At 34.6% G+C, this 13,924-nt stretch overlaps 1 protein-coding gene and 1 non-coding gene across 2 annotated transcripts; both read left to right on the plus strand.

The window, feature by feature from the left end:
- The first annotated feature begins 3,267 nt into the window (after positions 1-3,267).
- On the plus strand, positions 3,268-5,498 carry LOC105157311 (leucine-rich repeat receptor-like serine/threonine/tyrosine-protein kinase SOBIR1). Its single transcript, XM_011073702.3, has one exon. The coding sequence runs from the start codon at positions 3,443-3,445 to the stop codon at positions 5,360-5,362; it is 1,920 nt and encodes a 639-aa protein (XP_011072004.1). The 5' UTR covers positions 3,268-3,442; the 3' UTR covers positions 5,363-5,498.
- Positions 5,499-6,391: 893 nt separating this feature from the next.
- Positions 6,392-6,463, plus strand: TRNAT-UGU (transfer RNA threonine (anticodon UGU)). Its single transcript has one exon. It is a non-coding gene; the product is annotated as a tRNA-Thr (tRNA).
- The last annotated feature ends 7,461 nt before the right edge of the window (positions 6,464-13,924 follow it).

Below are 13,924 nucleotides of genomic sequence, written 5' to 3' on the forward strand. Positions count from 1 at the left end.
GTATGAAATAATTTACTTGTTATTTTTCTGTAATGCAAATTAGGGTTTTGTTCTGATGCATGTATCACGACATCTTCTCTTGACTTGTCAATGAAAACTTCAGATTGGGAGTTTCTTGTAATTTGCTGACCATGTGGTCTACGAGACTTTTAACTTCTTCATTAAAGGTGTGTGCCCACCCCCATTATATCTTATTCGTATTTTATGGTTTATTATTGTGATGAGAATGACTGAATTATTTGTGGGTTCGAAATCCTAAGTAATGTGTAAAAACCATTCACTATGATTGTTTTCATTTTTGAGATAAGTTAAAACATACCTAATATTTGCCATCATACAAAAATATCTTATTTGGGTGTTTTTAACTGTTTTGGAATAATATATATATACACACATATACATAAATATATATAAAAAAGACATAATTTGACAGTAATTTGACAATGAACAATAATTTTTTTCTCCCAAAACACAACATTAAACATACAATATTTATTTTAAATTATCTCCAAAAACAAATCCAAACATATATACTATTTCTAACACATACTTATTTATTTTTGTTTTTCTCTCTCTATTTTCATAAAACACAACAAAATATTTCGAAACTGAATCCAAACATTATGATTGGCTTTTTGGGCCATGGTAGGGATGGTAGTCTTAATCGTTGAGATGAAGCCACTTATTTGTTATTTCATTTTCGAATTGAATTTTTTATTGTAATTATATATATATATATTATATTTTTATAGGTTAGTCAATCATTAATTTTAAAATTTTTGTAAAAGTTTTCGATCCTTGTGGTACAGCTAAAACCGAGTAAGCATATTAAAAAATTTCAAATTCTTTTCAAATTATAATCCTTTATTCAGATCTTTAATTCCTTCAAATTTAAATCCATCAAACCAAATGAACTTTCAGATAATTATAACCAAGGTAGAGAGTGGTGACTCTCAAAATTCATCCCAGACCCATCTCAAATAATATTTGCAAATATTCATAATTTGCTTTTTTTTCAATTTACATATATACATATATATATATATTGAAATAACTCATATCGTGGACATAATAATAATTTATTAAAATTTATAACTACTAAAGTTACTTTCTAAATAATGTCATTAACTAATTAAAGAAAAATTAGGTCTCGTAAGTTGGACTCATCGAGGTTGAACTCGGTATGGGGGTGAATTTCAAGTAAATTTAAATTTTGCCCAAAGAAAAAAAAAAAGTATTATTTTAGTCCGCTAAGTATACCTAATTTTAATTTTAGTTCGATAACTATGTCCATTTTTGTTTAAGTCCAGTAACTTACGAAATTGCTTATTTTTAGTCATCTGACAGATTTTCGGATAATTTTACCCCTATGAGTGCATATGGACTAAAATTGCCTTTCAAAAGTTGCATAGGGGTAAAATTGTCCGAAAATCTGTTAGAGGACTAAAAGTACGCAATTTCGTAAGTTACTGGACCTAAACAAAAATGGACACAGTTATCGAACTAAAATTAAAATTAAGCATACTTAGCGGACTAAAATAATACTTTTCCCAAAAACAAATCCTAATTCATAAATCTTTCTGCTTAGATAAGAGTGGGTAGAGAATTCTTAGCTTCGAGAGTGAGCATTTGAAAACGATCACACTCTTATATTAATGAAAATAATGACTTTGAACACATGACAAGTTAAACTTTAAATAAATCTCCAAAGTCAGTCTTTCAATTGTATTTTTGTAAATGTTTTGTTATAAGTCAGTTTGACGCCGGCAGAGTCTTCCCAGATGTTGAGGCGTGACATTGGGTAGGTCTCCTCCACTGTCATAATTAGGACATGATATATTCCTCATTTCATACCTCACCTATATTTATTTTAATTTGATAAATATGCACAAAATCAAGGCTATATTTGGAATAATATTGAGAGATTGTCCCAAAAATATAATGTTAAATATATTTGAGTTTATTGAAATGAGAAAAATAATTAACTTAATTAAGTTTTTATTTTTCAATAATTTCTTGAAAATTGGGGGTATTTTTATAATAATATAAATTAGGATAAGTTGCAATTGACTCTCATGAGCTTTGATAAAATTTTAAATAATTTGTCGTTGTTTGAAAAATTAAAAAGGTAAATTATGAGGGGTTTCTTGAAGTTTGTCTTAATTACAAATACCTACTCGTTGAGTGAAAAATTACAAATATTCTAACAAATACCCCTTATAATAAGTTGTCATAGGAGGGGTGTTTGTTAAGGTATTTATAATTTTAAAAGGCTATTTATAATTTTTCAAATAATGAGGGGGTATTTTTAATTATTATAAACTTCAGGGGAGTCTATTGTAATTTTTTTAAATTAAAAATACCCTCCTAAACTTAGCATTCGTTTAACAAATATTCCCTACAACGAGCAATATAGAGTATTTATTAGATAATTTTAAATTTTAAATTATTGATTTGCTTAAGTGATTATAGAAACTAGTCGCAGCTCTTGCTAGAGGTTCCCGGGCTAGACCCTGTCCGCCTATTGGGGAACTGCCAATGCATTAGCATCGAGACTAGACGAGATGGCTATGGTTGGCATTAAGGGGCTATGAAAGGTAGGAGATGGGGAGCCCGACTAATGCCGTCCTGTAAAACCTAGGCATGTCGGACGAAGAAAATGGCTCCATACGGGATGATGGTGCTTCTTTTTGAGAAAGATTAATCGAGAATGAAAATAACAAGGGCAAACTACAAGCCAAACAACATGGATTTGGCATATAGTCCACTCTTAGGATTTTGGTAAGGGGGGCTCGCGGTTATAGGAATACACGCGCGCGCGCGCGACCATCAGTCATTCGTTTCTCTCCCCGAGAGAAACTCATTCCTTCCATTAACCGCTCGTACTTTCCAACTAGGAAAGCACTCTCTGTGCACCACCCGATTAAAGCCATTCGGTCCCCTCTTTCCATTTAGCTACATTCTTCAGGGTATGACAAATATAAAAAGAGATCTTTGTAATTTTTTCTATAAATTGTTTTACATGTATTAGTAAACTATTTATAATTATTAGCCCAAGTTGCTGGTTGTATCATTCATGTAATAAAATTGAATTTAGTTGCACCAATTAATTAATTGTGATAAACATGGAGGTAATAAAAGGAAACAAAAACACAAGGGTCAAAACAGGAAATTCACAAGTCAACCAATGATAAGAACTTGAGGTCTCGGTCCCTGCATTGCCAAACTTTTCCACACGCACCCCGTAACACTACTACTACGACAATTCTTGATTTGTCACAGTCAACGTCACTGTTCTAAAATAAAAAACAGCACGCCATCCACCATTCCGAAACTCCATCCTCCAAGAACCACTAGTTTTCGCCCTTCTCCTCCTCGTCGTCGTCCTCCTCCTCCACCGCCTGCGGTGGCCACAGGCTGCCGGCGGAGAACTCTTCCCACAATGGCTCTGACACAATACCAATCCCATTTCTTCCTTTTCTGTTTCTTCACATTGATTTTTCTTGTTCACTCGAGGCCATCTCTTCTCTCTTCTGACTTTGACGCCCTCTTGCTCGTGCACAAAGGCTTCGGCCTCGGCCTCCGCCCCGCTCCAGAGAGGAATCTTTGTGATTCCTCCGGGGTATTCTGCGAGCGGCGAATCGTGAACAATTCCCATGTTCTCAGAGTTACTCGTGTGGTCTTTGAATCCCAGCAGCTTAAGGGAAGACTTTCTCCTGCCATTGGTCAACTCTCCGAGCTGAAAGAACTCTCCTTGCCAAACAACCTACTCGTCGACCAAATCCCAGCTCAAATCGTCGACTGCCAGAAACTTGAGGTCCTCAACCTCGGAAACAATCGATTTTCTGGGAAAATTCCATCGGGGTTGTCGTCTTTAATCCGTCTCCGGGTCCTGGATTTGTCGGCAAACAGGTTCACGGGGAATCTTAAGTTCTTGAAATACTTTCCCAACCTGGAAAAACTCAATCTTGCTGACAACATGTTTGCAGGAAAGGTCCCGGTGTCTTTGAGATCTTTCCGGAATCTCAGATTCATCAACTTATCTGGCAACGGTTTGCTCGAGGGTGCGTTGCCATTGATGCATAATGATCTAGATCAGTACTTATCCTCGGAATTGTCTGAAGAGAGAATCCCAAAACGTTATGTTTTTGCTGAAGTTTCACAGGGCAAGAATGAGTCCCTTTCCGCCGTGGCGCCAGCTTCAAGCCAGGGCTCTAATGGCGCCGCAGCCCCGTCCCCAATGGCAGTACCAAGTCATAAACACAAGAAGAATGATAGAAAGAAAATACTTGGTTGGATTCTTGGATTCTTGGCTGGAGGTTTAGCAGGAATCGTCTCTGGAATGGTGTTTTCTATGCTTTCCAAGCTGCTCTTGTTTCTAATCAGAGGGCGTGGCAAGGATGGCAGCTTGAAAATCTTCAGCCCTCTGATCAAGAAGCCCGAGGACTTAGCTTTCCTGGAGAAAGAAGATGGATTAGCATCCCTTGATGTTATTGGAAGAGGTGGATGTGGAGAAGTTTTCAAAGCTGTTCTACCCGGAAGTAACGGGAAAGAAATTGCTATCAAGAAGATAATTCAACCCCCCAGAGATGCAGACGAGCTCACAGAAGAAGACAGCAAGATGATGAACAAGAAAATGCGGCAAATCAGGTCGGAAATCCAGACCGTAGGTCAGATAAGACATCGGAATTTGCTTGCCCTGCTAGCCCATCTGCCCCGGCCAGACTGCCATTACTTGGTCTACGAGTACATGAAGAATGGCAGCCTTCAAGACTATCTCCAACATGTAAAAGAAGGTAAAAAAGAATTAGACTGGTCGGCTAGGTACAGGATTGCTCTAGGAGTGGCTTCCGGGCTCGAGTATCTACACATGAATCATTCCCCTCGCATTATCCACAGAGACCTGAAGCCAGCAAACGTGCTCCTGGACGATGATATGGAGGCCAGAATTGCAGACTTCGGGCTTGCAAAAGCAATGCCTGATGCTAACACTCACGTTACAACGTCGAATGTTGCAGGAACCGTGGGATACATCGCCCCGGAGTATTACCAAACGTTTAAGTTCACGGATAAGTGCGACATATACAGCTTCGGTGTGGTGCTAGGTGTTCTGGTGATGGGGAAGCTGCCATCAGATGATTTTTTCCAGCACACGGACGAGCTGAGTTTGGTGAAATGGATGAGAAATGTGATGACTTCTGAGGACCCGAAACGAGCAATTGATCCCAAGCTGCTGGGAAATGGTTATGAGGAGCAGATGCTCTTGGTTCTTAAAGTTGCCTGCTTTTGTACTCTGGATAATCCCAAAGAAAGGCCTAACAGCAAGGATGCTAGGTGTATGCTGTCTCAGATAAGGCATTAGCTGTTGAAGAAATGTTATTCTTGTATTGTGAATGTATGTTGTGTAAGAAAGATGCATTAAATATGTGTGATTCAGTGAATTGTAATAAAATTGTTTTCCAGGGTTTTTCTAATCAAAGTTGCTTTCGGTTTTGTAATGTTCTTGGGAGCAAGATTCTTGTTCAATCAACGTCCATGATCACACAAAGGCCTTATACTAAGTGAGACTTCCATTTCATTATAGCTAGTTAGCCACAATGCCTTGATGGAGAAGACCAGATTCTTGCAAAGTGTTGAATGCTCCTACAATGTTTTCCTTGAAGAACTTTAAACTCTTACAATTACACGACAAAGCTGATGTACGAAGCTCAACGATGCACATGATTACACATGAAAGCTAGACAAGATTGAAGATATTTCAGACATCAGCTTCAATGCCTTTGCATTGGCTGCAATTCATTTTCAAGAACAAGAAAGAAAGATTGGATTCAAACACGGATTGGATTTTTTTGGTGTAAATTGTATTGAATCTCCTACTCCAATTAATACGTATATAAAAATGATAGTATGTATTATATTTAGGGAAAACTTTTATATATGCACTACAAAAAATGCAATATTTAATCATGAATAATTTTCATGGTTAAAAATAGAATACTCATATCAAAAAGTCATTGACTACGGTCATGTAATGGTTGTTGGCGTAGTGTCTGACAGGGTGGTTAAAATTCTAGCCGCGGCAAATATTTTTACTATAACTCTTAGTTGCAAATAACTTTTTCTTGGTGGATAATATATGTTTTTACATCGATTTTTTTTAGCTATGGTCAATAAAAACTATTTGCCACAATTTTTAGTTCATAACTATTAATATTATAACTAATAGTTATTTTCTTTTTCTAATGACGTATGTATATTGAATAGAGTAGAAGATAAAAACATAGTTTGCTACAAAAATTCCAATCCTCTTCGCACAGCGCTATTCGGGGAACAGCAAAACTCTGCAAAGACTATAAACAAAGCTTTTTAATTCAAAATGTTGGTAAACAAAGCCCCTATAGCTCAGTGGTAGAGCGTCAGTCTTGTAAACTGAAGGTCTGTAGTTCGATCCTGCATGGGGGCACTTTACCCAATTTATTACCTTTTCAGTTCCTTTTTGAGTTGGGTTTGGGCCTTAGGGAATTTCAACCCCAACACCACCAAATATTCAAAGCTATTTTTCTCAGCTTCTATTATTAACAAAGAAAATTTAAAGAGATTGTCATTTTGTATAATTTTATCTAACATGAGGATCAATGATAATTTTTCAAATAATAAAATGATATTTATAATTATATTAAATTTTAAAAAAAGTCGTTATAATTTACCTATATCAAAATTCATTATTATGACCCATCTCACTTAATAAATAGTATGTATATATTAGATAAAATACAAAACACATTATCATTTTATTATAAGAAGATTGGAACCGCAGTTGATAAAAAATATTATGTTTAGCAGCGGAGATGATTAGTCATTAATTGGGATAATTATATCGTCTTTTATTAAAATCTAGTGTAATTATATACAAATTGTCTATAATTTGATAAATTACATCTAGTTTTTCAATGTTTGTTTTCATCCAACAAATATATCTATATGTTAGTAAAGTTTACGAAATTTGATGATATATATTAGCAAAAAGAATTGTGATCCTGGTCGAAATCTACGCGACCTCCTTGGACTGATCTCGAAAGTTGTTCGAGGTCGCTCCTCTCCCAAACTAGTGATTGGGCCCTAAGAAAAGAAGCAGATCGTTAGGCTTGCTGGGGTGGCCCCCAACTAAAATCCTCCGATGCTTAAGTCAATGTTTGGTTTTGAGGTCGAAATAATAGGTCGCTTAAAAAAATAGCGATCTGAAGCAACCTGTAAGTAAAATGTGATCAAGACAACCTCCCTTTTAATGCACTAACTGGGGGGTATTTATAGAGAGAGAAATCGGGGGTCTGTTGGTCCAATACGCGCGTTCCACGTGTCTCGGGTCGTCGGGTCGGGTCGCGATCTGACCCGATCAAAAGTGCGCGGGTCCTGCTGGTAAACTTGTAATTTGGAGCCCTATCAGGGACAAGATTGTCTCTTTACGAGAAAATAGGGTTTTACCCATATCATTACTCTCCTACTTTTCTTAGTGTGAGTAGCACACTAAAGGAAAGTTGAAAAATCTGTCGATCTCGACCTTTAAATCATTACTGCAATCTCAATATCCAACCGTTGTACGTCTCAAATCAAGAAGCTGAAAGGGTTTGCCGATGGCTTCGACCCCAATTGGATCGACCCTACCTTAGACGGTACTCTTGCTGCATTTCCTGAAGAAACCCCCTTGAAACATGGTGAATTCGCTGTTTTAGTTGATGAGATCGAAAAGATGGAGGAAGACCGAGCAGATGAATAGGCTCTCATATTTTTAGCTTGTAATTTCTCATGTAGATCACTATATTTCGAATCTGTAAATTACCTTTTTGATCAATGAACTTCCTTCTTCATAGGAGATTTCCCTTTCACCTTTTCCTTCCAAGAATTCTCATTGGACAAACAAGATAATGAGTGTGATCCATTCTCCATTCTCCAATAAAGTGAATATCAGACTTGAAAGTAACATCTTTTCTAGGTCGCATTAACTGATGTTTTTTAGATGGACACTCCATAGCATCTTTTTCAGATCGCGTTTGTTGATGGTCTTTTTCAGACAGCAAATCGCACCTTTTTCAGGTCGCGTAGTTGATGGTCTTTTTCAAACACCGGGGTCGCACCTTTTTCAGGTCGCGCAGTTGATGGTCTTTTTCAGATACCGGGTCGCACCTTTTTCAAGTCGCGTAGTTGATGGTCGCACCTTTTTTAGGTCGCGTAGTTGATGGTCTTATTCAGACACCGAGTCGCACCTTTTTCAGGTCGCGTAGTTGATGGTCTCTCAGACATTGGGTCGCGCCTTTTTCAGGTCGCGTAGTTGATGGTCTTTCTCAGACACCGGGTCGCACCTTTTTCAAGTCGCGTAGTTGATGGTCTTTTCAGACACCAAATCGCACCTTTTTCAGGTAACGTAGTTCTTTTTCAGACACCGGGGTCGCACCTTTTTCAGGTCGCGTGGTTAATGGTCTTTCTCAGACACCGGGTTGCACCTTTTTCAGGTTGCGTGGTTGATGGTCTTTTTCAGACATCGGTCGCGCCTTTTTCAGGTCGCGTAGTTGATGGTCGCACATTTTTCAGGTCGCGTAGTTGATGGTCTTTTTCAGACACTAGGTCGTACCTTTTTCAGGTCGCGTAGTTGATGCTCTTTCTCAGACACCGGGTCGCGCCTTTTTCAGGTTGCGTAATTGATGTTGCATCGCAACATAAGGTATCACTGGAAGGCTATTTGTTTCGCACGAACATTCATAGATGCAAATACTCTTGAACATGGCAATTTTATACATGATCCAAAATTTGTAACGTCAACACCATAATATCATTCTTGCAAAGCTAAAATCTGCTATGAAAATAATAGATGTTGAAGCATACCCACTTTTGCGAGTTGTTGCTCTCACTGAAAGCGTCATTCTCCCTTTATTCTATCAAGCTCTTATCTCCTTCTGCTCGATGTCCTGGTTCGCGATCTGCTCGGAGATATTCGATCTCGCTTTCCGGCCTCGAACACGATCTCACCGAGGTATCCTTGCCGGATTAATCTTTCGATCTCATCCTACAGCTGGTAACAATCCTCCGTGTCGTGTCCTCTATCTTTATGGAATTTGCAGTATTCTGTGGAACCTCTTCTGGATGTTCTAGCTCTATCAGGCCACTGTAACAGACCGCTATCTTCAATGATCATCATCGCTTGCTCTCTGGAGGTGACCAACGTCGCGTACTGGTGGTGCTTTGGTAGGAAAGGTCTCTCCTCATCTTGCCTCCGCCTATCTCGACCTCGATCTCCTTCCCATTCTCTGTCCTTGATTGCATTCATCTCCTCCTCGTTGATATACTTGTGGGCTAAGAGCATCAATTGTTCTATATCTCCGGGAGGATCTCTAGCTAACGCCGATGCGAACGGTCCCTTCTTTAAACCATGTACTAATATGCTCGTCATCATATCGATCCGTAGATCATGCACCTCCAATATCTCGTTATTGAATCTCCCCAAACCAAATCTAAAAGGGGTTTTCCTCAAGTTCCCACAGACGGCACCAACTGATCCGAGTCGAAATCTACGCGACCTCCTTGGACTGATCTCCCAAGCTGTTCAAGGTCGCTCCTCTCCCAAACTAGTGATTGGGCCGTGAGAAAATAAGCAGATCGTTAGGCTTGTTGGGGTAGACCCCAGCTAAAACCCTCCGATGCTTAAGTCAGTATTTGGTTTTGAGGTCGAAATAATAGGTTGTTTAGAAAAATAGCAAGTTGAAGCGACCTGTAAGTAAAATGTGATCAAGACAACCTCCCTTTTAATGCACTGGCTGGAGGGTATTTATAGAGAGAGAAATCGGGGGTCTGTTGGACCAATATGCGCGTTCCACGTGCGACCCGACCGGATAAAAAATGCGCGAGTCCTGCTGGTAAACTTGTAATTTGGAGCCCTATCAGGGACAAGATTGTCTCTTTACAAGAAAATAGGGTTTTACCCATATCAAATTGAAAGAAAATTCATATTTATCCCCAATTGATTTGTTATAAATTTATTGTATATCAAACAAATCTTTTTTGATGGAACTACTCTCATATATCTCCACTTGCCAATATTTACCTGACATGCATGTGAAAACATACAAGGGTACGTAGTTTGGTTGAATTTTTTTTCTTTTTTTGATATGCAATTAGTCAATTCGGAGGGTAAACATGATTTTCTATCCAATTTTTTGCTGATGTCAGCAAATTTGATGTATATATTTTTTTTTCACAGATGAATCTATTTTTTAGATATAAATAAGTATCAGAAATATTAGATGTAATTTTTCAAATTATAAACAATTGTATGGAATAACTCCAAACTTGGGAGGAGGGCAGGACGGTGTACTTATCGATAATTAATTCCAAGACGAACCCAGTTTATTATAGTGATAAGTATGCAGTATTCCAAGACGAATATTTGGGAGAAATCCATAGACATGAGGTATTGCCAAAACTACATGTATAAATTTCTAATACATTGATATTTGATATTGTTAATTAACTAATTGATTAATGATGGGATTAATTTGGTAAAAGATTCGTATGGGTTTGCACTAAGCATAGATTAATGGTGGATTAGTTATATATGATAACATACTTAATCTTATCCTCTGTAGTAGTCTCATATGTATTAGTATTAATATTAATAAATTATATATAATTATATTGATTAATTATTGCTCTAACTACCAAGGGTCAAGAAATAAATAACTCACAAAAACACAAAGGATTAATTAATTAATTTGTGTGAGATTTTCAAGATTTCGTCTTAATTTTTTGCTTAATTAAGAGTGATTAATTCCTAGTGAATATTGTTTTGGTAGGATATATATATATATATATAGGAAAAAATATTATTTTAGTCCAATAACTATGTCCATTTTTGTTTAGGTCTAGTAGCTTACGAAATTGCTTACTTTTAGTCCTATGGCAGATTTTCGAACAATTTTATCCCTATGAGTGCATATAGACTAAAACTGCCTTTCAAAGTTGCATAGGAGTAAAATTGTCCAAAAATCTGTCAGAGGACAAAGTTACTGGACCTAAATAAAAATGGACATAATTATCAGACTAAAATTAAAATTAGACATACTTAGCAGACTAAAATAATACTTTTTCCTATATATATAAATATATTCAATACTATTGTAAAATTAGATTATCTTTGGTGGATAATTTTAAAACACTAACTTGCTCAGTGGTCTCTTACAATGTTAGGATTAATTATAATTTGACCTCCCCAAAACTATTAAATACATTCCCTCCCAAAAGTTGTTAAAATTATATTTGTACCCCTTCCGAGAGTCCTCTATTTAGGGTTTAGATATTGAAAAATACTGATTGAACAAAACAAAAATTACATAAAGCTTTAATTTTACCCCTCATGGTATTCCATTACAAATTAAAGATACTGTAGGCATATTATTATGCTTATAAAGGGATAAATGTAATATATATAAAGTCAAAATGGTGTATAGTAATAAAATATTATTTTCAAATTATTATCAGTAGATAAAAGTAGTCGTTGATGAATGAAAAATTAATTATATTATCAATAATTTATATACATATATATGTATATATATATACATAATGTTGAGGTCAGCATTTTTTCTTGCAAACGAAAGGGATACAATTGTAAATGAAAAATCCTCGAAAGGGGTTGAGAATTTTTTTTTTTTTTTAGGAAAAGTGCAATTTCAATGTTTAGAAGGAGGTTAAGTGTATTTAACCCTTTATTTAATGGAAAAAAATTGAGTTGATTGGAGCAAAATTTTACTCAAGTCCCATTTTGATTTTTCATTATATGCTTGATTTAAATAGTCTAAGTTTGAACAAATTTTAGTTGAGTTGACGCTACAAAAATAAATTATTGTTCTTAACATTATAAATCTCTATACCTATACATCATATTAAATTAATATTATCGGGCAAAATATGTTTTTAGCTTCATAAAATAAGAATAGATTTTTTTTTGGTATTTCAACTATGATAGGTGACGCTTTTAGTCCTATAAAATTCAAAATCACGTTTCACGTCTTTTTAGTCCAAAAAATATGATTTTTTGCATTTATAGTCCCAAAATTACAACACCTTTTTTGTCTCACACGCCTTTTTAGAAACTACAGTGCATGTGACTTTTTGGGAAAATACGTGATTATGAGTTTTATGAGACTAAAGCGACATTTACTATAATGTGGTACCAAAATAAAATTCTGCCCTTATTTTATGGGATTAGAAAAGTATTTTACCCTAATAATATCTCTCAAAGTTAGTTAAATCAATGCAAAATTTTAAATTTTGACCATAGTTAATCAACATTTATTTTTGTTTTTTTCTATGGCCAAAATATTTATATTTGTTAGCTATAGCAAATGTTTAGTCTTACTTGCAAAACAACTATAGTAAAACCTCTATAAATTAATACTTTATAAATTGATAAACTCTCTAAAATAATAAAATCTTCCGGTCCCGACTTGGGCCTTTGTAAAAAATCATCAAATTCGATAAGATAATAAGATAATAATTTTTCAAAAAATTCTTTTATAAATATTAAGTCCCTTTAAGACTCTAAATTAATAATTCATGAATATTACAATTATAAATATTATGGTAATTCGCTAAAATATGAAATCTGTAATGCTTTACGCATTTGGTCATTAATGGATGATTTTGCGATGCCTTTTACATGAGAAGACATGATTGAGTGTTATGAATTATTTTATTTTTATATTGAGATTTATATAGTATATGTTTCATTCATCATGCATGAATATATTTAATTGGCTATAATAGTTATTTAAGTGCAACGAATTAATGTAAGCATGTATATTTAAGTAATTCCAATGAATTGAACATGCGTCTATGAATATAATAGTTAATTGTATACAATGAATTGATATTATACATGAATATATTCAATTAGTTATAAGGAATTGATTGATGCATGATTATAATCAATGAAACATGTATGAATTCATTTATTTTCAATACATATATACTAAATTTGTTGAATTTAAAAAGTCTCTCTTTTAATTAATAAAATATTGATTTATCGATAAATTAATAAGATTTCATGGTCCCAAAATTATTAATTTATAGAGATTTTACTGTACTAATAATCGTTGCACAACCATGATCAATTAAAATTCACCATAATTTTATACTTTTAATTATAGTAATTAATTATAACAAAAATTTATATTTCTTTTAGTGTGAGTTGAGCCAAGCAACAAATTTCTTCCAATAAACGAAAAAATATTTTAACTTGGTTCAATAATATATATGAGTGGCCGAAGTACACTCGTTACGTATGTATATATTCTAAGCTTTTATTATATTTATTTAATCAAATGAAAAAGGATGTAATTATGAATAACTGATCAATTAAAGAATTGATTTTAAATGTATGTAAATAAAAAATTATTACAAAATTGCTATTTAATTAAAAGGTAAATTGCAACAACCTCCCCTGAGATTTGGCATAATTATGAATACCCCTTGTCATTTGGAAAATTTTCAATGCCTCTCTGATTTTAACGTCCGTCTAACAATTAACCTAATTCGTTAGGTTTCAATCCATTTTTTGTGGTGAATTGATCAAAATACTCTCGTGGATTAAAAATTATAATTTTTAGTTATTTTTAATTTTTTTTATGGACTGAGGGATAATTTTAAAATTTTTTTCATTCACCCCGTTCGATTTTTTTTTTAATTTTTTTTAAAAAAGAAAAAAAATATTGGAAGATTAAAGTTGGCAATTTTATATCTCAATCTAAGAATTACATAATTTCATCAAACATTAAGGAGATATTTTTAATTTTTAAAATAAAAAAAAATACTCATAATTATGTAAAATCTCAAGATAGATCGTTGTAATTTACCTTAATAAATGAAAATACTTTAA

This window comes from Sesamum indicum, linkage group LG3 (genome assembly GCF_026168435.1).
Source record: "Sesamum indicum cultivar Baizhima isolate 11 linkage group LG3, ASM2616843v1, whole genome shotgun sequence".
NCBI classification, from domain to species: domain Eukaryota; kingdom Viridiplantae; phylum Streptophyta; class Magnoliopsida; order Lamiales; family Pedaliaceae; genus Sesamum; species Sesamum indicum.